General features: G+C 44.6%; 1 protein-coding gene across 4 annotated transcripts in view; it reads left to right on the plus strand.

The window, feature by feature from the left end:
- prkcha (protein kinase C, eta, a) overlaps positions 1-12,964 on the plus strand; it is a 62,387-nt gene that overhangs the window by 36,954 nt on the left and 12,469 nt on the right. For all 4 annotated transcript variants that reach the window (XR_006841024.1, XM_046366972.1, XM_046366971.1 and 1 more), the window contains 5 exons: positions 345-474; positions 596-729; positions 4,438-4,572; positions 4,672-4,845; positions 11,931-12,085. Coding sequence is in view for 3 of the 4 variants with exons in the window: in XM_046366972.1 (XP_046222928.1) it covers positions 345-474; positions 596-729; positions 4,438-4,572; positions 4,672-4,845; positions 11,931-12,085 (728 nt within the window). In the remaining variant the exon portion in view is untranslated. The remainder of the gene's footprint in view (positions 1-344; positions 475-595; positions 730-4,437; positions 4,573-4,671; positions 4,846-11,930; positions 12,086-12,964) is intronic.

A 12,964-nucleotide genomic window follows, 5' to 3' on the forward strand; every position in this document is an offset into this window, starting at 1 on the left:
GCACACTCCAACATAATTTACAAACAAAGCATTTGTGTTTAATGAGTCTGCCAGATCAGAAGCAGCAGGGATGACCATGGATGTTATCTTGATAAGTGTGTGAATTGGACCATTTTTCTGTCAAAATGTAACGAGTACTTTTGGGTGTCAGGGAAAATGTATGGAGTAAAAATTACATTATTATCTTTAGAAATGTAGTAAAGTAAACGTTTCCATAAATAGTCAAGTACAGATACACCCCCCCCAAAAAAAACTACTTAAGTAGTCCTTTAAAGTATTGTTTACTTAAGTAACTTATACCACTGGGCCAATGTGATGACATTCTGATAAATTATCATTCACAGACCACCAATCAAGGCTTCAGTATCAACGTCCCCCATAAGTTTAACATCCACAACTTTAAGGCTCCCACCTTCTGTGACCACTGTGGTTCTCTACTGTGGGGCCTTGTCAGACAGGGACTACACTGCAAGAGTAAGATTCTTTCTCTAATTTCTCTTATATTCTTGCTCTCTCAGATGTTTATAGGCAGGTGTTCCATTTTCATGGCTTATTTACCTGTACTTCCTGTCTGTTGTGTGTCTGTCCTCTGCAGTCTGTAAGATGAACGTACACATCCGCTGTAAGGGCAACGTAGCACCCAGCTGTGGGGTCAACAGTGTGGAGCTGGCCAACAAGCTGGCAGAGATGGGGCTGCAGGCTGGGGGGCTCTCCAAACGCAACTCACTGGTATGCTAACTAGATGAAAAGAGAGAGCGGGAGAGGAAGAAATAGTGTGCCAAGTTAACCCACACATACAAACCACAGGAGGTTGGTGGCACCTTAATTGGGGAGGACAGGCTCGTTGTAATGGCTGGACTGGTATACGTGGAATGGTATTAAACAAATGGTTTCCATGTGTTTGATGCCATTCCATTTGCTCTGTTCCAGACATTATTATGATCTGTTATCCCCTCAGCAGCCTCAACTGATACACACACGTACTTAGATACATACACATACAGTTTATATAAACTAATGTTGGAGTCATTAAAACTCGTTTTCTTTTTTTTTCTTTTTACATTTTTTACCCCCCTTTCCTCCCCAATTTCGTGGTATCCAATTGTTAGTAGTTACTATCTTGTCTCATCGCTACAACTCCCGTACGGGCTCGGGAGAGACGAAGGTCGAAAGCCATGCATCCTCCGAAACGCAACCCAACCAAGCCGCACTGCTTCTTAACACAGCGCGCATCCAACCCGGAAGCCAGCCGCACCAATGTGTCAGAGGAAACACCGTGCACATGGCGACCTGGTTAGCGTGCACTGCACCCATCCCGCCACAGGAGTCGCTAGTGCACGATGAGACAAGGATATCCCTATCGGCCAAACCCTCCCTAACCCGGACGACGCAAGGCCAATTGTGCGTCGCCCCATGGACCTCCCGGTTGCGGCCGGCTGCGACAGAGCCTGGGCGCAAACCCAGAGTCTCTGGTGAGTGATGCAGTGCCCTAGACCACTGCGCCACCCGGGAGGCAAAAACTCGTTTTTCAACCACTTCACAAATTTCCTGTAACAAACTATAGTTTTGGCAAGTCGGTTAGGACATCTACTTTATGCATGACACAAGGCATTTTTCCAACAATTGTTTACAGACATGGGGACAGATTATTTCATTTATACCTAATTCACTGTAACACAAGTCCAGTGGGTCAGAAGTTTACATACACCAAGTTGACTGTGCCTTTAAACAGCTTGGAAAATTCCAAAAAATGATGTCATGGCTTTCGAAGCTTCTGATATGCTAATTGTCATCATTTGAGTCAATTGGAGGTGTACGTGTGGATGTATTTCAAGGCCTACCTTCAAACTCAGTGCCTCTTTGCTTGACATCATGGGAAAATCAAAATAAATCATCCAAGACCTCAGAAGAACAAATTGTAGACCTCCACAAGTCTGGTTGATACTTCGGAGCAATTTCCAAACGCCAGAAGGTACCACATTCATCTGTACAAATAGTACGCAAGTATAAACACCATGGGACCATGCAGCCGTCATACCGCTCAGGAAGGAAAATAAGTATTTGGTCACCTACAAACAAGCAAGATTTCTGGCTCTCACAGACCTTAGAGGCTCCTCTGCCCTCCACTCGTTACCTGTATAATAGACACCTGTCCACAACCTCAAACAGTCACACTCCAAACTCCACTATGGCAAAGACCAAAGAGCTGTCAAAGGACACCAGAAACAAAATTGTATACCTGCACCAGGCTGGGAAGACTGAATCTGCAATAGGTAAGCAGCTTGGTTTGAAGAAATCAACTGTGGGAGCAGTTATTAGGAAATGGAAGACATACAAGACCACTGATAATCTCCCTCGATCTGGAGCTCCATGCAAGATCTCACCCCGTGGGGTCAAAATTATCACAAGAACGGTGTGCAAAAATCCCAGAACCACACGGGGGGACCTAGTGAATGACATGCAGAGAGCTGGGACCAAAGTAACAAAGCCTACCATCATTAACACACTACGCCGCCAGGGACTCAAATCCTGCTGTGCCTGACGTGTCCCCCTGCTTAAGCCAGTACGTGTCCAGGCCCGTCTGAAGTTTGCTAGAGAGCATTTAGATGATCCAGAAGAAGATTGGGAGAATGTCATATGGTCAGATGAAACCAAAATATAACTTTTTGGTAAAAACTCAACTTGTCGTGTTTGTAGGACAAAGAATGCTGAGTAGCATCCAAAGAACACCATACCTACTGTGAAGCATGGGGGTGGAAACATCATGCGTTGGGGCTGTTTTTCTGCAAAGGGACCAGGACGACTGATCCGTGTAAAGGAAATAATGAATGGGGCCATGTATCATGAGATTTTGAGTGAAAACCTCCTTCCATCAGCAAGGGCATTGAAGATGTAAGTCGCTCTGGATAAGAGCGTCTGCTAAATGACTTAAATGTAAATGTAAATGAAACGTGGCTGGGTCTTTCAGCATGACAATGATCCCAAACACACCGCCCGGACAAAGGAGTGGCTTCGTAAGAAGCATTTCAAGGTCCTGGAGTGGCCTAGCCAGTCTCCAGATCTCAACCCCATAGAAAATCTTTGGAGGGAGTTGAAAGTCCGTGTTGCCCAGCAACAGCCCCAAAACATCACTGCTCTAGAGGAGATCTGGATGGAGGAATGGGCCAAAATACCAGCAACAGTGTGTGAAAACCTTGTGAAGACTGACAGAAAACGTGTGACCTCTGTCATTGCCAACAAAGGTTATATAACAAAGTATTGAGGAACTTTTGTTATTGACCAAATACTTATTTTCCACCATCATTTGCAAATAAATTCATAAAAAATCCTACAATGTGATTTTCTGGAGAGAAAAAAATTATAATTTTGTCTGTCATAGTTGAAGTATACCTATGATGAAAGTTACAGGCCTCTCATCTTTTTAAGTGGGTGAACTTGCACAATTGGTGGCTGACTAAATACTTTTTTGCCCCACTGTATATCGACATAACCTGAAAGGTCGCTCAGCAAGGAAGAAGCCACTGCTCCAAAACTGCCATAAAAAAGCCAGACTACGGTTTGAAACTGCACATGGGGACAAAGTTCGTACTTTTTGGAGAAATGTCCTCTGGTCTGATGAAACAAAAATAGAACTGTTTGGCCATAATGACCATTGTTATGTTTGGAGGAAAAAGGGGGAGGCTTCCAAGTCGTAGAAAGCCATCCCAAACGTGAAGCACGGGGGTCGCAGCATCATGTTGTGGGGGTGCTTTGCTGCAAGAGGGTCTGGTGAACTTGACAAAATAGATGGCATCATGAGGCAGTAAAATGATGTGGATATATTGAATCAACATTTCAAGACATCAGTCAGGAAGTTATAGCTTGGTTGCAAAATGGGTCTCCCAAATGGACAATGACGCCAAACATACTTTCAAAGTTGTGGCAAAATGGCTTAAGGACATCAAAGTCAAGTTATTGGAGTGGCCATCACAAAACCCTGACCTCAATCCTAAAGAAAATATGTGGGCAGAACTGAAAAAGCGTGTGCGAGCATGGAGGCCTACAAACCTAACTCGGTTACACCGGCTCTGTCAGGAGGAATGGGCCAAAATTCACCCAACTTATTTTGGGAAGCTTGTGGAAGGCTACCCAAAATGTTTGACCCAAGTTAAACAATTTAAAGGCAATGCTACCAAATACTTATTGAGTGTATGTAAACTTCTGACCCACTGGGATTGTGATGAAAGAAATAGAAGTTTAAATATATCATTCTCTCTACTATTATTCTGACATTTCACATTCATAAAATAAAGTGGTGATCCTAACGGACCTAAGAAAGGGAATTAAATATCAGGAATTGTGTGAAAAAGTGAGTTTTTAAATGTATTTGGCTAAGGTGTATGTAAACTTCTGACTTCAACTGTACATACATTACATACATACTCTGTTGTCACCCAGTCCTCTGGTGGGCAGGGCCAGGAGCGGGCCCTCAGTGTGAGGAGGGAGAGTGGAAACCCTCAGCAGCAGACCAGACGGCTTGGTATCACTGACTTCACCTTCCTACAGGTGTTGGGGAAGGGCAGCTTCGGCAAGGTGAGACAATAGTGATACACTATAGAGCGATACCACAAGGGACTGTGTGAGGGTTTGGAGTTGGGTTAGTACCGTGTGTGTGGTTTATTCTTATTTCAGGTGATGCTGGCTCGGTTGAACAGCAGTGAGCGGGTGTTCGCAGTTAAGGTGCTGAAGAAGGACATAATTCTGCAGGATGATGATGTTGAGTGCACTATGACAGAGAAGAGAGTGCTATCACTAGCTGGCTGCCACCCCTACCTCACTCAGCTCTACTGTTGCTTTCAGACACTGGTGAGACACGCACACATTCTTACATTTACAGTTGACTGCAGTCACACTATATATATATATATATTTGCTGTAATGCAGTTAGAAAAGCCAAGGCTAGCTTTTTCAAGCAGAAATGTGCTTCCTGCAACACAAGATCAAAAAAGTTCTGGGACACTGTAAAGTCCATGGAGAATAAGAACACCTCCTCCCAGCTGCCCACTGCACTGAGGATAGGAAACTCACCACCGAAAAATCCACTATAATTGAGAATTTCAATAAGCATTTTTCTACGGCTGGCCATGCTTTCCACCTGGCTACCCCTACCCCGGTCAACAGCACTGCACCCCCCACAGCAACTCGCCCAAGCCTTCCCTATTTCTCCTTCTCCCAAATCCAGTCAGCTGATGTTCTGAAAGAACTGCAAAATCTGGATCCCTACAAATCAGCCGGGCTAGACAATCTGGACCCTTACTTTCTAAAATGATCTGCCGAAACTGTTGCAACCCCTATTACTAGCCTGTTCAACCTCTCTTTCGTGTCGTCTGAGATTCCCAAAGATTGTAAAGCAGCTGCGGTCATCCCCCTCTTCAAAGGTGGGGACACTCTTGACCCAAACTGCTACAGACCTAAATCTATCCTACCCTGCCTTTCTAAGGTCTTCGAAAGCCAAGTCAACAAACAGATCACCGACCATTTTGAATCCCACCGCACCTTCTATGCTATGCAATCTGGTTTCAGAGCTGGTCATGGTGCACCTCAGCCACGCTCAAGGTCCTAAACGATGTCTTAACCTCCATCGATAAGAAACATTACTGTGCAGCCGTATTAATTGACCTGGCCAAGGCTTTCGACTCTTGTCAATCATCGGAAGACTCGATAGCCTTGGTTTCTCAAATGATTGCCTCGTCTGGTTCACCAACTACTTCTCTGATAAAGTTCAGTGTGTCAAATCGGAGGGCCTGTTGTCCGGGCCGTTTGCAGTCTCTAGGGGGTTGCCACATGGTTCAATTCTTGAGAAACAAATTTGCAAAAAAATTGAAATCCTTTTTCTGCATATGGAACATTTTGAGCTCTTATTTCAGCTCATGAAACCAACACTTATGTTGCGTTTATATTTTTGTTCAGGATAACAGCATGGCGTGAAATTATATGAAATGTTTAAATATGGATTCTCTGCGGCCTCTGCATGATGAACCATCATTGGATATCAGAGCGACGTCAACCAGAAACAGTGGACAGATGGTGGCATTGGTAAACCACCGCATTTATCAATGAAAAGATGACCAGGGCCTCCCAGGTGGCGCAGTGGGATTCTCTTTTCTGTATACATCAATGATGTCGTTCTTGCTGCTGGTGAGTCTCTGATCCACCTCTACGCAGACGACACCATTCTGTATACTTCTGGCCCTTCTTTGGACACTGTGTTAACAACCCTCCAGACGAGCTTCAATGCCATACAACTCTCCTTCCATGGCCTTCAACTGCTCTTAAAAACGAGTAAAACTAAATGCATGCTCTTCAACCGATCCTGCACCCGCCTGCCCGTCCAGCATCACTACTCTGGACGGTTCTGACTTAGAATATGTGGACAACTACAAATACCTAGGTGTCTGGTTAGACTGTAAACTCTCCTTCCAGACTCACATCAAACATCTCCAATCCAAAGTTAAATCTAGACTTGGCTTCCTATTTCGAAACAAAGCATCCTTCACTCATGCTGCCAAACATACCCTTGTAAAACTGACCATCCTACCGATCCTCGACTTCGGCGATGTCATTTACAAAATAGCCTCCAATACCCTACTCAATAAATTGGATGCAGTCTATCACAGTGCCATCAGTTTTGTCACCAAAGCCCCATATACTACCCACCACTGCGACCTGTACGCTCTCATTGGCTGGCCTTCGCTTCATACTCGCCGCCAAACCCACTGGCTCCAGGTCATCTACAAGACCCTGCTAGGTAAAGTCCCCCCTTATCTCAGCTCGCTGGTCACCATAGCAGCACCCACCTGTAGCACGCACTCCAGCAGGTATATTTCTCTGGTCACCCCCAAAGGCAATTCTCCCTTTGGCCGCCTCTCCTTCTCCAATACTCTGCTGCCAATGACTGGAACGAACTACAAAAATCTCTGAAACTGGAAACACTTATCTCCCTCACTAGCTTTAAGCACCAACTGTCAGAGCAGCTCACAGATTACTGCATCTGTACATAGCCCATCTATAATTTAGCCCAAACAACTACCTCATCCCCTACTGTATTTATTTATTTTGCTCCTTTGCACCCCATTATTTCTATCTCTACTTTGCACATTCTTCCACTGCAAATCTACCATTCCAGTGTTTTACTTGCTATATTGTATTTACTTCGCCACCATGGCCTTGTTTGCCTTTACATCCCTTATCTCACCTCATTTGCTCACATTGTATATAGACTTATTTCTCTACTGTATTATTGACTGTATGTTTGTTTTACTCCATGTTGTTGTATGTGTCAAACTACTTTGCTTTATCTTGGCCAGGTCGCAATTGTAATTGAGAACTTGTTCTCAACTTGCCTACCTGGTTAAATAAAGGTGAAATAAAATACATAAATAAAATGCCTAGATTGTCCTGTTGAGGGCAGCAGCGCCCTAACGTTATGAGTGTGAGAGGTTAAATTGATTGTAACACAGGAAGCACAGTGTGAATGGCCATCTGGATGCCAGAGCTGTTCTACCACCCAGAGCCTACTCTGCTTTAGTTGTTTGAACCCTCGCTGGCCTACTTAAATGTGAATGAAAATCGAGCAGTGTGGAGTGATGGGTTAACTCTGGCTCCTAGACACAGCTTACTATGTATACCTCAGCTGCCCCAGACTACACTCTATCTTCACTCCATAGTTCTCTGTCTTCTTTGAGTGGGAGTTACAGTACTTCATATCTTAACAATACAAATTGTAGCTGGACCTCATCTCTCACAAGGACTCTCTACGCCATTCATATCCATGACGTATCCAGCTGGGTTACTTGTCAATATTTTACCAATGACATCAAGTTAATCTTAGACATGCTCAGTAGAATAACACAGTAAGGGCTCTATAGTCTTTACCTACCTAGTGTGCTGCAGTTGAACAGAACACCTTGTACTGGCTGCTCATGTCTGGTACATTTATGGCCCATACAGTACTGCACTCTGTGTTCCACAGGGAAGTGTTTTTTTCCTGCTCCCATATTCTGGAACATATGTGTGCCTAACCTGTAATGAGATAAATTATTTATGTATTTGCACAGTGTACATTGCCTAAAATGGAGCTGGAGAAGAAGGCAGATGTTTTACATGCCCCCAACCGATTTATGTTTTTTTGTTTGTTTATTTGCAACTTATTTTTGTAACTTATTTTGTATATAATGTTGCCGCTACCGTCTCTTATGACCGAAAATAAATTCTGGACATCAGGACTGCGAAACCTCACCGCGGACTGGCAGAATCCTTTTTTTCCTTTAAAGCGTCTGACAAGCCCAACGTGAACGATATACTGCTTTCTCGGGAACAGGCTCAGATCCCTGTGATTTGCGTGAAGAGGAGGCAGAGAAAAAGGGGCTGGAGGGTGGGCTGCCTTCTGAGAATTCGTAGGCGATCGAATAAACCCCCACTTTCTTCCATTATGCTAGCAAACGTGCAATCTTTGGACAATTTGGACATTCAAAACGGTAATATCTTATGCTTCACGGAGTCGTGGCTGAACGACGACAGTCAACATACAGCTGGCTGGTTATACACTACACTGGCAGGACAGAACAGCGGCGTCTGGTAAGACAAGGGGCGGTGGACTATGTATTTTGGTAAATAACAGCTGGTGCACAATATCTAAGGAAGTCTCAAGCTATTCCTAGCCTGAGGTAGAGTATCTCATGATAAGCTGTAGACCACACTATCTACCTAGAGTTTATCTGTATTTTTGATGGCCTTGAGATAGAAGCTGTTTTTCAGTCGCTCTGTCGCAGCTTTGACACACCTGTACTGACCTCGACTTCTGGGTGGTAGCGGTGTGAACAGGCAGCGAGAGCCTTGCACTTGAAGGCGGTGCAGTTGCCATACCAGGCTGTAATACAGCCTGACAGGATGCTCTCGATTGTCACCCAAAACCCTGACAAACTTTTACTGATGCACAAGACAAATTTCTTTAGCCTCCTGAGGTCCACCCACACTATCTGCGTGGGTGGACCTTTTCAGTTTGTCCGTGATGTGTATGCAGAGGAATTTAACTTTCCACCTTCTCCACTGCTGTCCCTTCGATGTGGATAGGTGGGTTCTCCTTCTGCTGTTTACTGAAGTCCACGATCATCTCCTTTTGTTTTGTTGAGTGAGATGTTGTTTTCCTAAACCCACCCTCCGAGTGCCCTGACCTCCTCCCTGTAGGTTGTCTTGTCGTTGTTGGCAATCAAGCACACTACTGTTGTCTGCAAACTTGATGATTGAGTTGAAGGTGTGAATGGCCACGCAGTCGTGGATGAACAGGGAGTACAGGAGGGGGCTGATCATGCACTCTTGTGGGGCCCCAGTGTTGAGGGTCAACGAAGTGGAGATGTTGTTTCCTACCATCACCACCTGGGGCGGCCCGTCAAAGTCCAGGACCCAATTGCACAGGGCGGGATTGAGACCCAGGGCCTCGTGCTTGATGATGAGCTTGGAGGGTTCGATGTATGGGGTTGAATGCTGAGCTGTAGTCAATGAACAGCATTCTTACTTGGGTATTCCTCTTGTCCAGATGGGATAGGGTAGCGTCATAGCGATCGTATCGTCTGTGGACCTGTTGGGGCGGTATGCAAACTGAAGTGTGTCTAGGATGGCCGGGAAGGTGGAAGTGATGTGATCCTTGACATGTCAATCAAAGCACTTCATGATGACAGGGCGTAATATGGGGCGATAGTAATTTAGTTCAGTTGTCTTTGCCACCATTGTTCCTGTACCCAAGAAGGCAATCTTGAAGCATGTGGGGACAGCAGACTCGGATAGAGAGCGACTGAATATGTCCGTAAACACACCAGCCTGCTGGTCTGCACATGCTCCGAGGACGCGGCTAGGGATGCCTTCTGGGCCAGCAGCCTTGCGAGGGTCAACTTTTTTGGGATAGGGGGCAGTATTCGGAAGTTTGGATGACTGAGGTGCCCAAAGTAAACTGCCTGCTACTCAGGCCTAGAAGCTAGGGTATGCATATAATTAGTAGATTTGGATAGAAAACACTCTAAAGTTTCCAGAACGGTTAAAATAATGTATGTGAGTATAACAGAACTGATATGGCAGGCTACAACCTGAGAAGAATCCATCCATGAAGTGCTATTATTTTGTTTTTCCATTGAAAGCCTATCCACCATACAAAGACTTATGAAGCAGTTCACGATTCCTATGGCTTCCACTACATGAGGCCAGTCTTTAGGCATTGTTTCAGGATTTTACTCAAAAAAATGAGGGAGAAACACCACTTTCAATGAGAGGCCAGTGGAAATTTCCAGAGATGTGTCCTGCGTGATCCCGAGAGCTCGCCTTTCTTGTTTTTCCTTTTCTATTGACGAAGCTATTGTCCAGTTGAAATATGATCGATTATTCATGACAAAAACAACCTGAGGATTGATTGTAAACATCGTTTGACATGTTTCTACAAACTTTTATGGTACTTTTATGATTTTTCGTCTGCCTGCTGTGACCGCGCTTTGTGCCAATGGATTATTGAACAAAACACACCAACAAACCTGAGGTTTTTGGACATAAACAGGGATTTTATTGAAAAAAACAAACATTTATTGTGTCACATGGAGTCTTGTGAGTGCAACCATACAAAGATCATCAAAGGTACGTGATAAATTCTATCGCTATTTCTGACTTTTGTTACTCCTCTACTTGGCTGGTTACTGTTTAATTATTTGTCTGCTGGGCGCTGTTCTCAGATAATCCCATGGTTTGCTTTCGCTGAAAATACTTTTTGAAATCTGACACAGCGGTTGGATTAACAATAAATTCATCTTTAAGCTGATGTATAACACTTGTATGTTTTAGGAATTTTTATTATGAGTATTTCTGTTTTTGAATTTGGCGCTCTGCAATTTCACTTGCTGTTGTTGAGGACACTACCGTCCCACCCATCCCAAGGAAGTTAATACGTTTAACTGTTTTGCTCATGTCGGCCACAGAGAAGGAGAGAGGGGGGGGGGTGCAGTCCTTGTTAGAGGTCTGCAAGAATGGCACTGTATTATCCTCAATGCGGGCCACATACGTCTTGTGTCTGAGTCGTTGAATTGCGACTCCACTTTGTCCCTGTACCGGCATTTCGTTTGTTTGATTGCCTTGCGGAGGGAATAACTACACTGTTTTGTTTATATTCAGCGATGTTCCCAGACGTCTTTTCATGGTTAAATGTGGTGGTTCGCGCTTTCAGTTTGCCGCGAATACCGCCATCCATCCATGGTTTCTGGTTAGGGTAGGTTTTAATAGTCACAGTGGGTACAACTGGGTACAGCCCGGTGGCTGAACCGATTCCGACAACATATCCCGAGAGAGCCATGTTTCCGTGAAACAGAGAATGTTACAATCTGTCTCTCTGGAAGGCAACCCTTGTTCGAATTTCGTCTACCTTGTTGTCAAGAGACTGGACATTGGTGAATAGTATACTTTGGAGCAGTTGGCGATGTGCACGTCTACGGAGCCGAGGCACAGTTGTTTTGGTTCGGCTTCTGGGATTAGATCCATTGTCCTGGGTGCTGGTCCAAACAGAGGACCCGCTTCGGGTATGTCCTATTCCTGGTCGTAATGTGGGTAAGTTGATGTTGCTCTTACATCCAATAGTTCTTTCCGGCTGTATGTAATAAACTTAAGATTTCCTGGGGTAACAATGTAAGAAATAATACATTAAAAAAACTAAATACTGCAAGGTGTCCTAAGGACTCGAAGCGAGGCGACCATCTCTGTCGGCGTCATTTTGTATAGTAGGGTAATAGACAAGAGTTTGACGTCACTTCCTCCTTGACATAAGGAACTTGGTATGTCCTCAAACATGTAGAGCTGTTGTGGAGAAAGTTGTGATTCGTTGTTGTGTATGTACAAACTGAACCATTGTCCCTGTGCTGCAGGACCGCCTGTTCTTTGTGATGGAGTTTGTCAACGGGGGCGACCTCATGTTCCACATCCAGAAGTCCAGGAAGTTTGAGGAAGGCCGTGCTTGCTTCTACACTGCCGAGATCACCTCTGCACTCATGTTCCTGCACAGCAAGGGCATCCTCTACAGGTCCTATACACACACACACACACACACACACACACACACACACACACACACACACACACACACACACACACACACACACACACACACACACACACACACACACACACACACACACACACACACACACACACACACACACACACACACACACACACACACACACACACACACACACACACACACACACACACACACACACACACACAATCACATGCTCTTATATAGAGACAGCTAACCTTTTCATTGAAGTGATGCCAAGGTGGCAGATGACTGGTTCTAATCCATCTAGATTTGTGTGTGGTCTTTTAATAGTCTTTTTACAGGGTTGTTGTCCACTTACCGTGATGGCCAACACAACGGTCTCTCTGCCAAACCTCATGTTGATAAAGGTGGCAGCAGGATCTGAGCGGCGACGCTATATGTTGAGTTTATATTTAGATAGCCCTCCATGTCAGCACCACATAGTCTGACTGCTAGATTGATGCGACAAGCTAATGTCTTTTCCTGGAAATACCCTAACCCTAGAACACCAGGTCTTGCTCTATAACAGTACTCAAGACCCTGTGCTGACTTCTCAACATATGATCCCAGATGTAGCCCAAGTGTATTATGTAACCTAATCACTTTCTTGTCTTAACTACTGTATATCTTCCTCGTGCTCTTTCACCTCTAGGTAAAGGGCTCATTATCAGCCAATCAGGGGCAATAAAATGGAGCAACAAAATGATTTTGCAAAAGTGCTTTAATCTCGATTTTAGACCATTAATATTAATTTAAATCAAAGACCAGAGCTAATAGTACCCAATGTCAAAATGTTACAGACCACAAGGTCCCCTCCTTGACTAGTCCTTAATCTCTTTAGGTTTGCTCACCGTGCTG

Source organism: Oncorhynchus gorbuscha, linkage group LG10 (genome assembly GCF_021184085.1).
Source record: "Oncorhynchus gorbuscha isolate QuinsamMale2020 ecotype Even-year linkage group LG10, OgorEven_v1.0, whole genome shotgun sequence".
In the NCBI taxonomy this organism is placed as follows: Eukaryota; Metazoa; Chordata; class Actinopteri; order Salmoniformes; family Salmonidae; genus Oncorhynchus; species Oncorhynchus gorbuscha.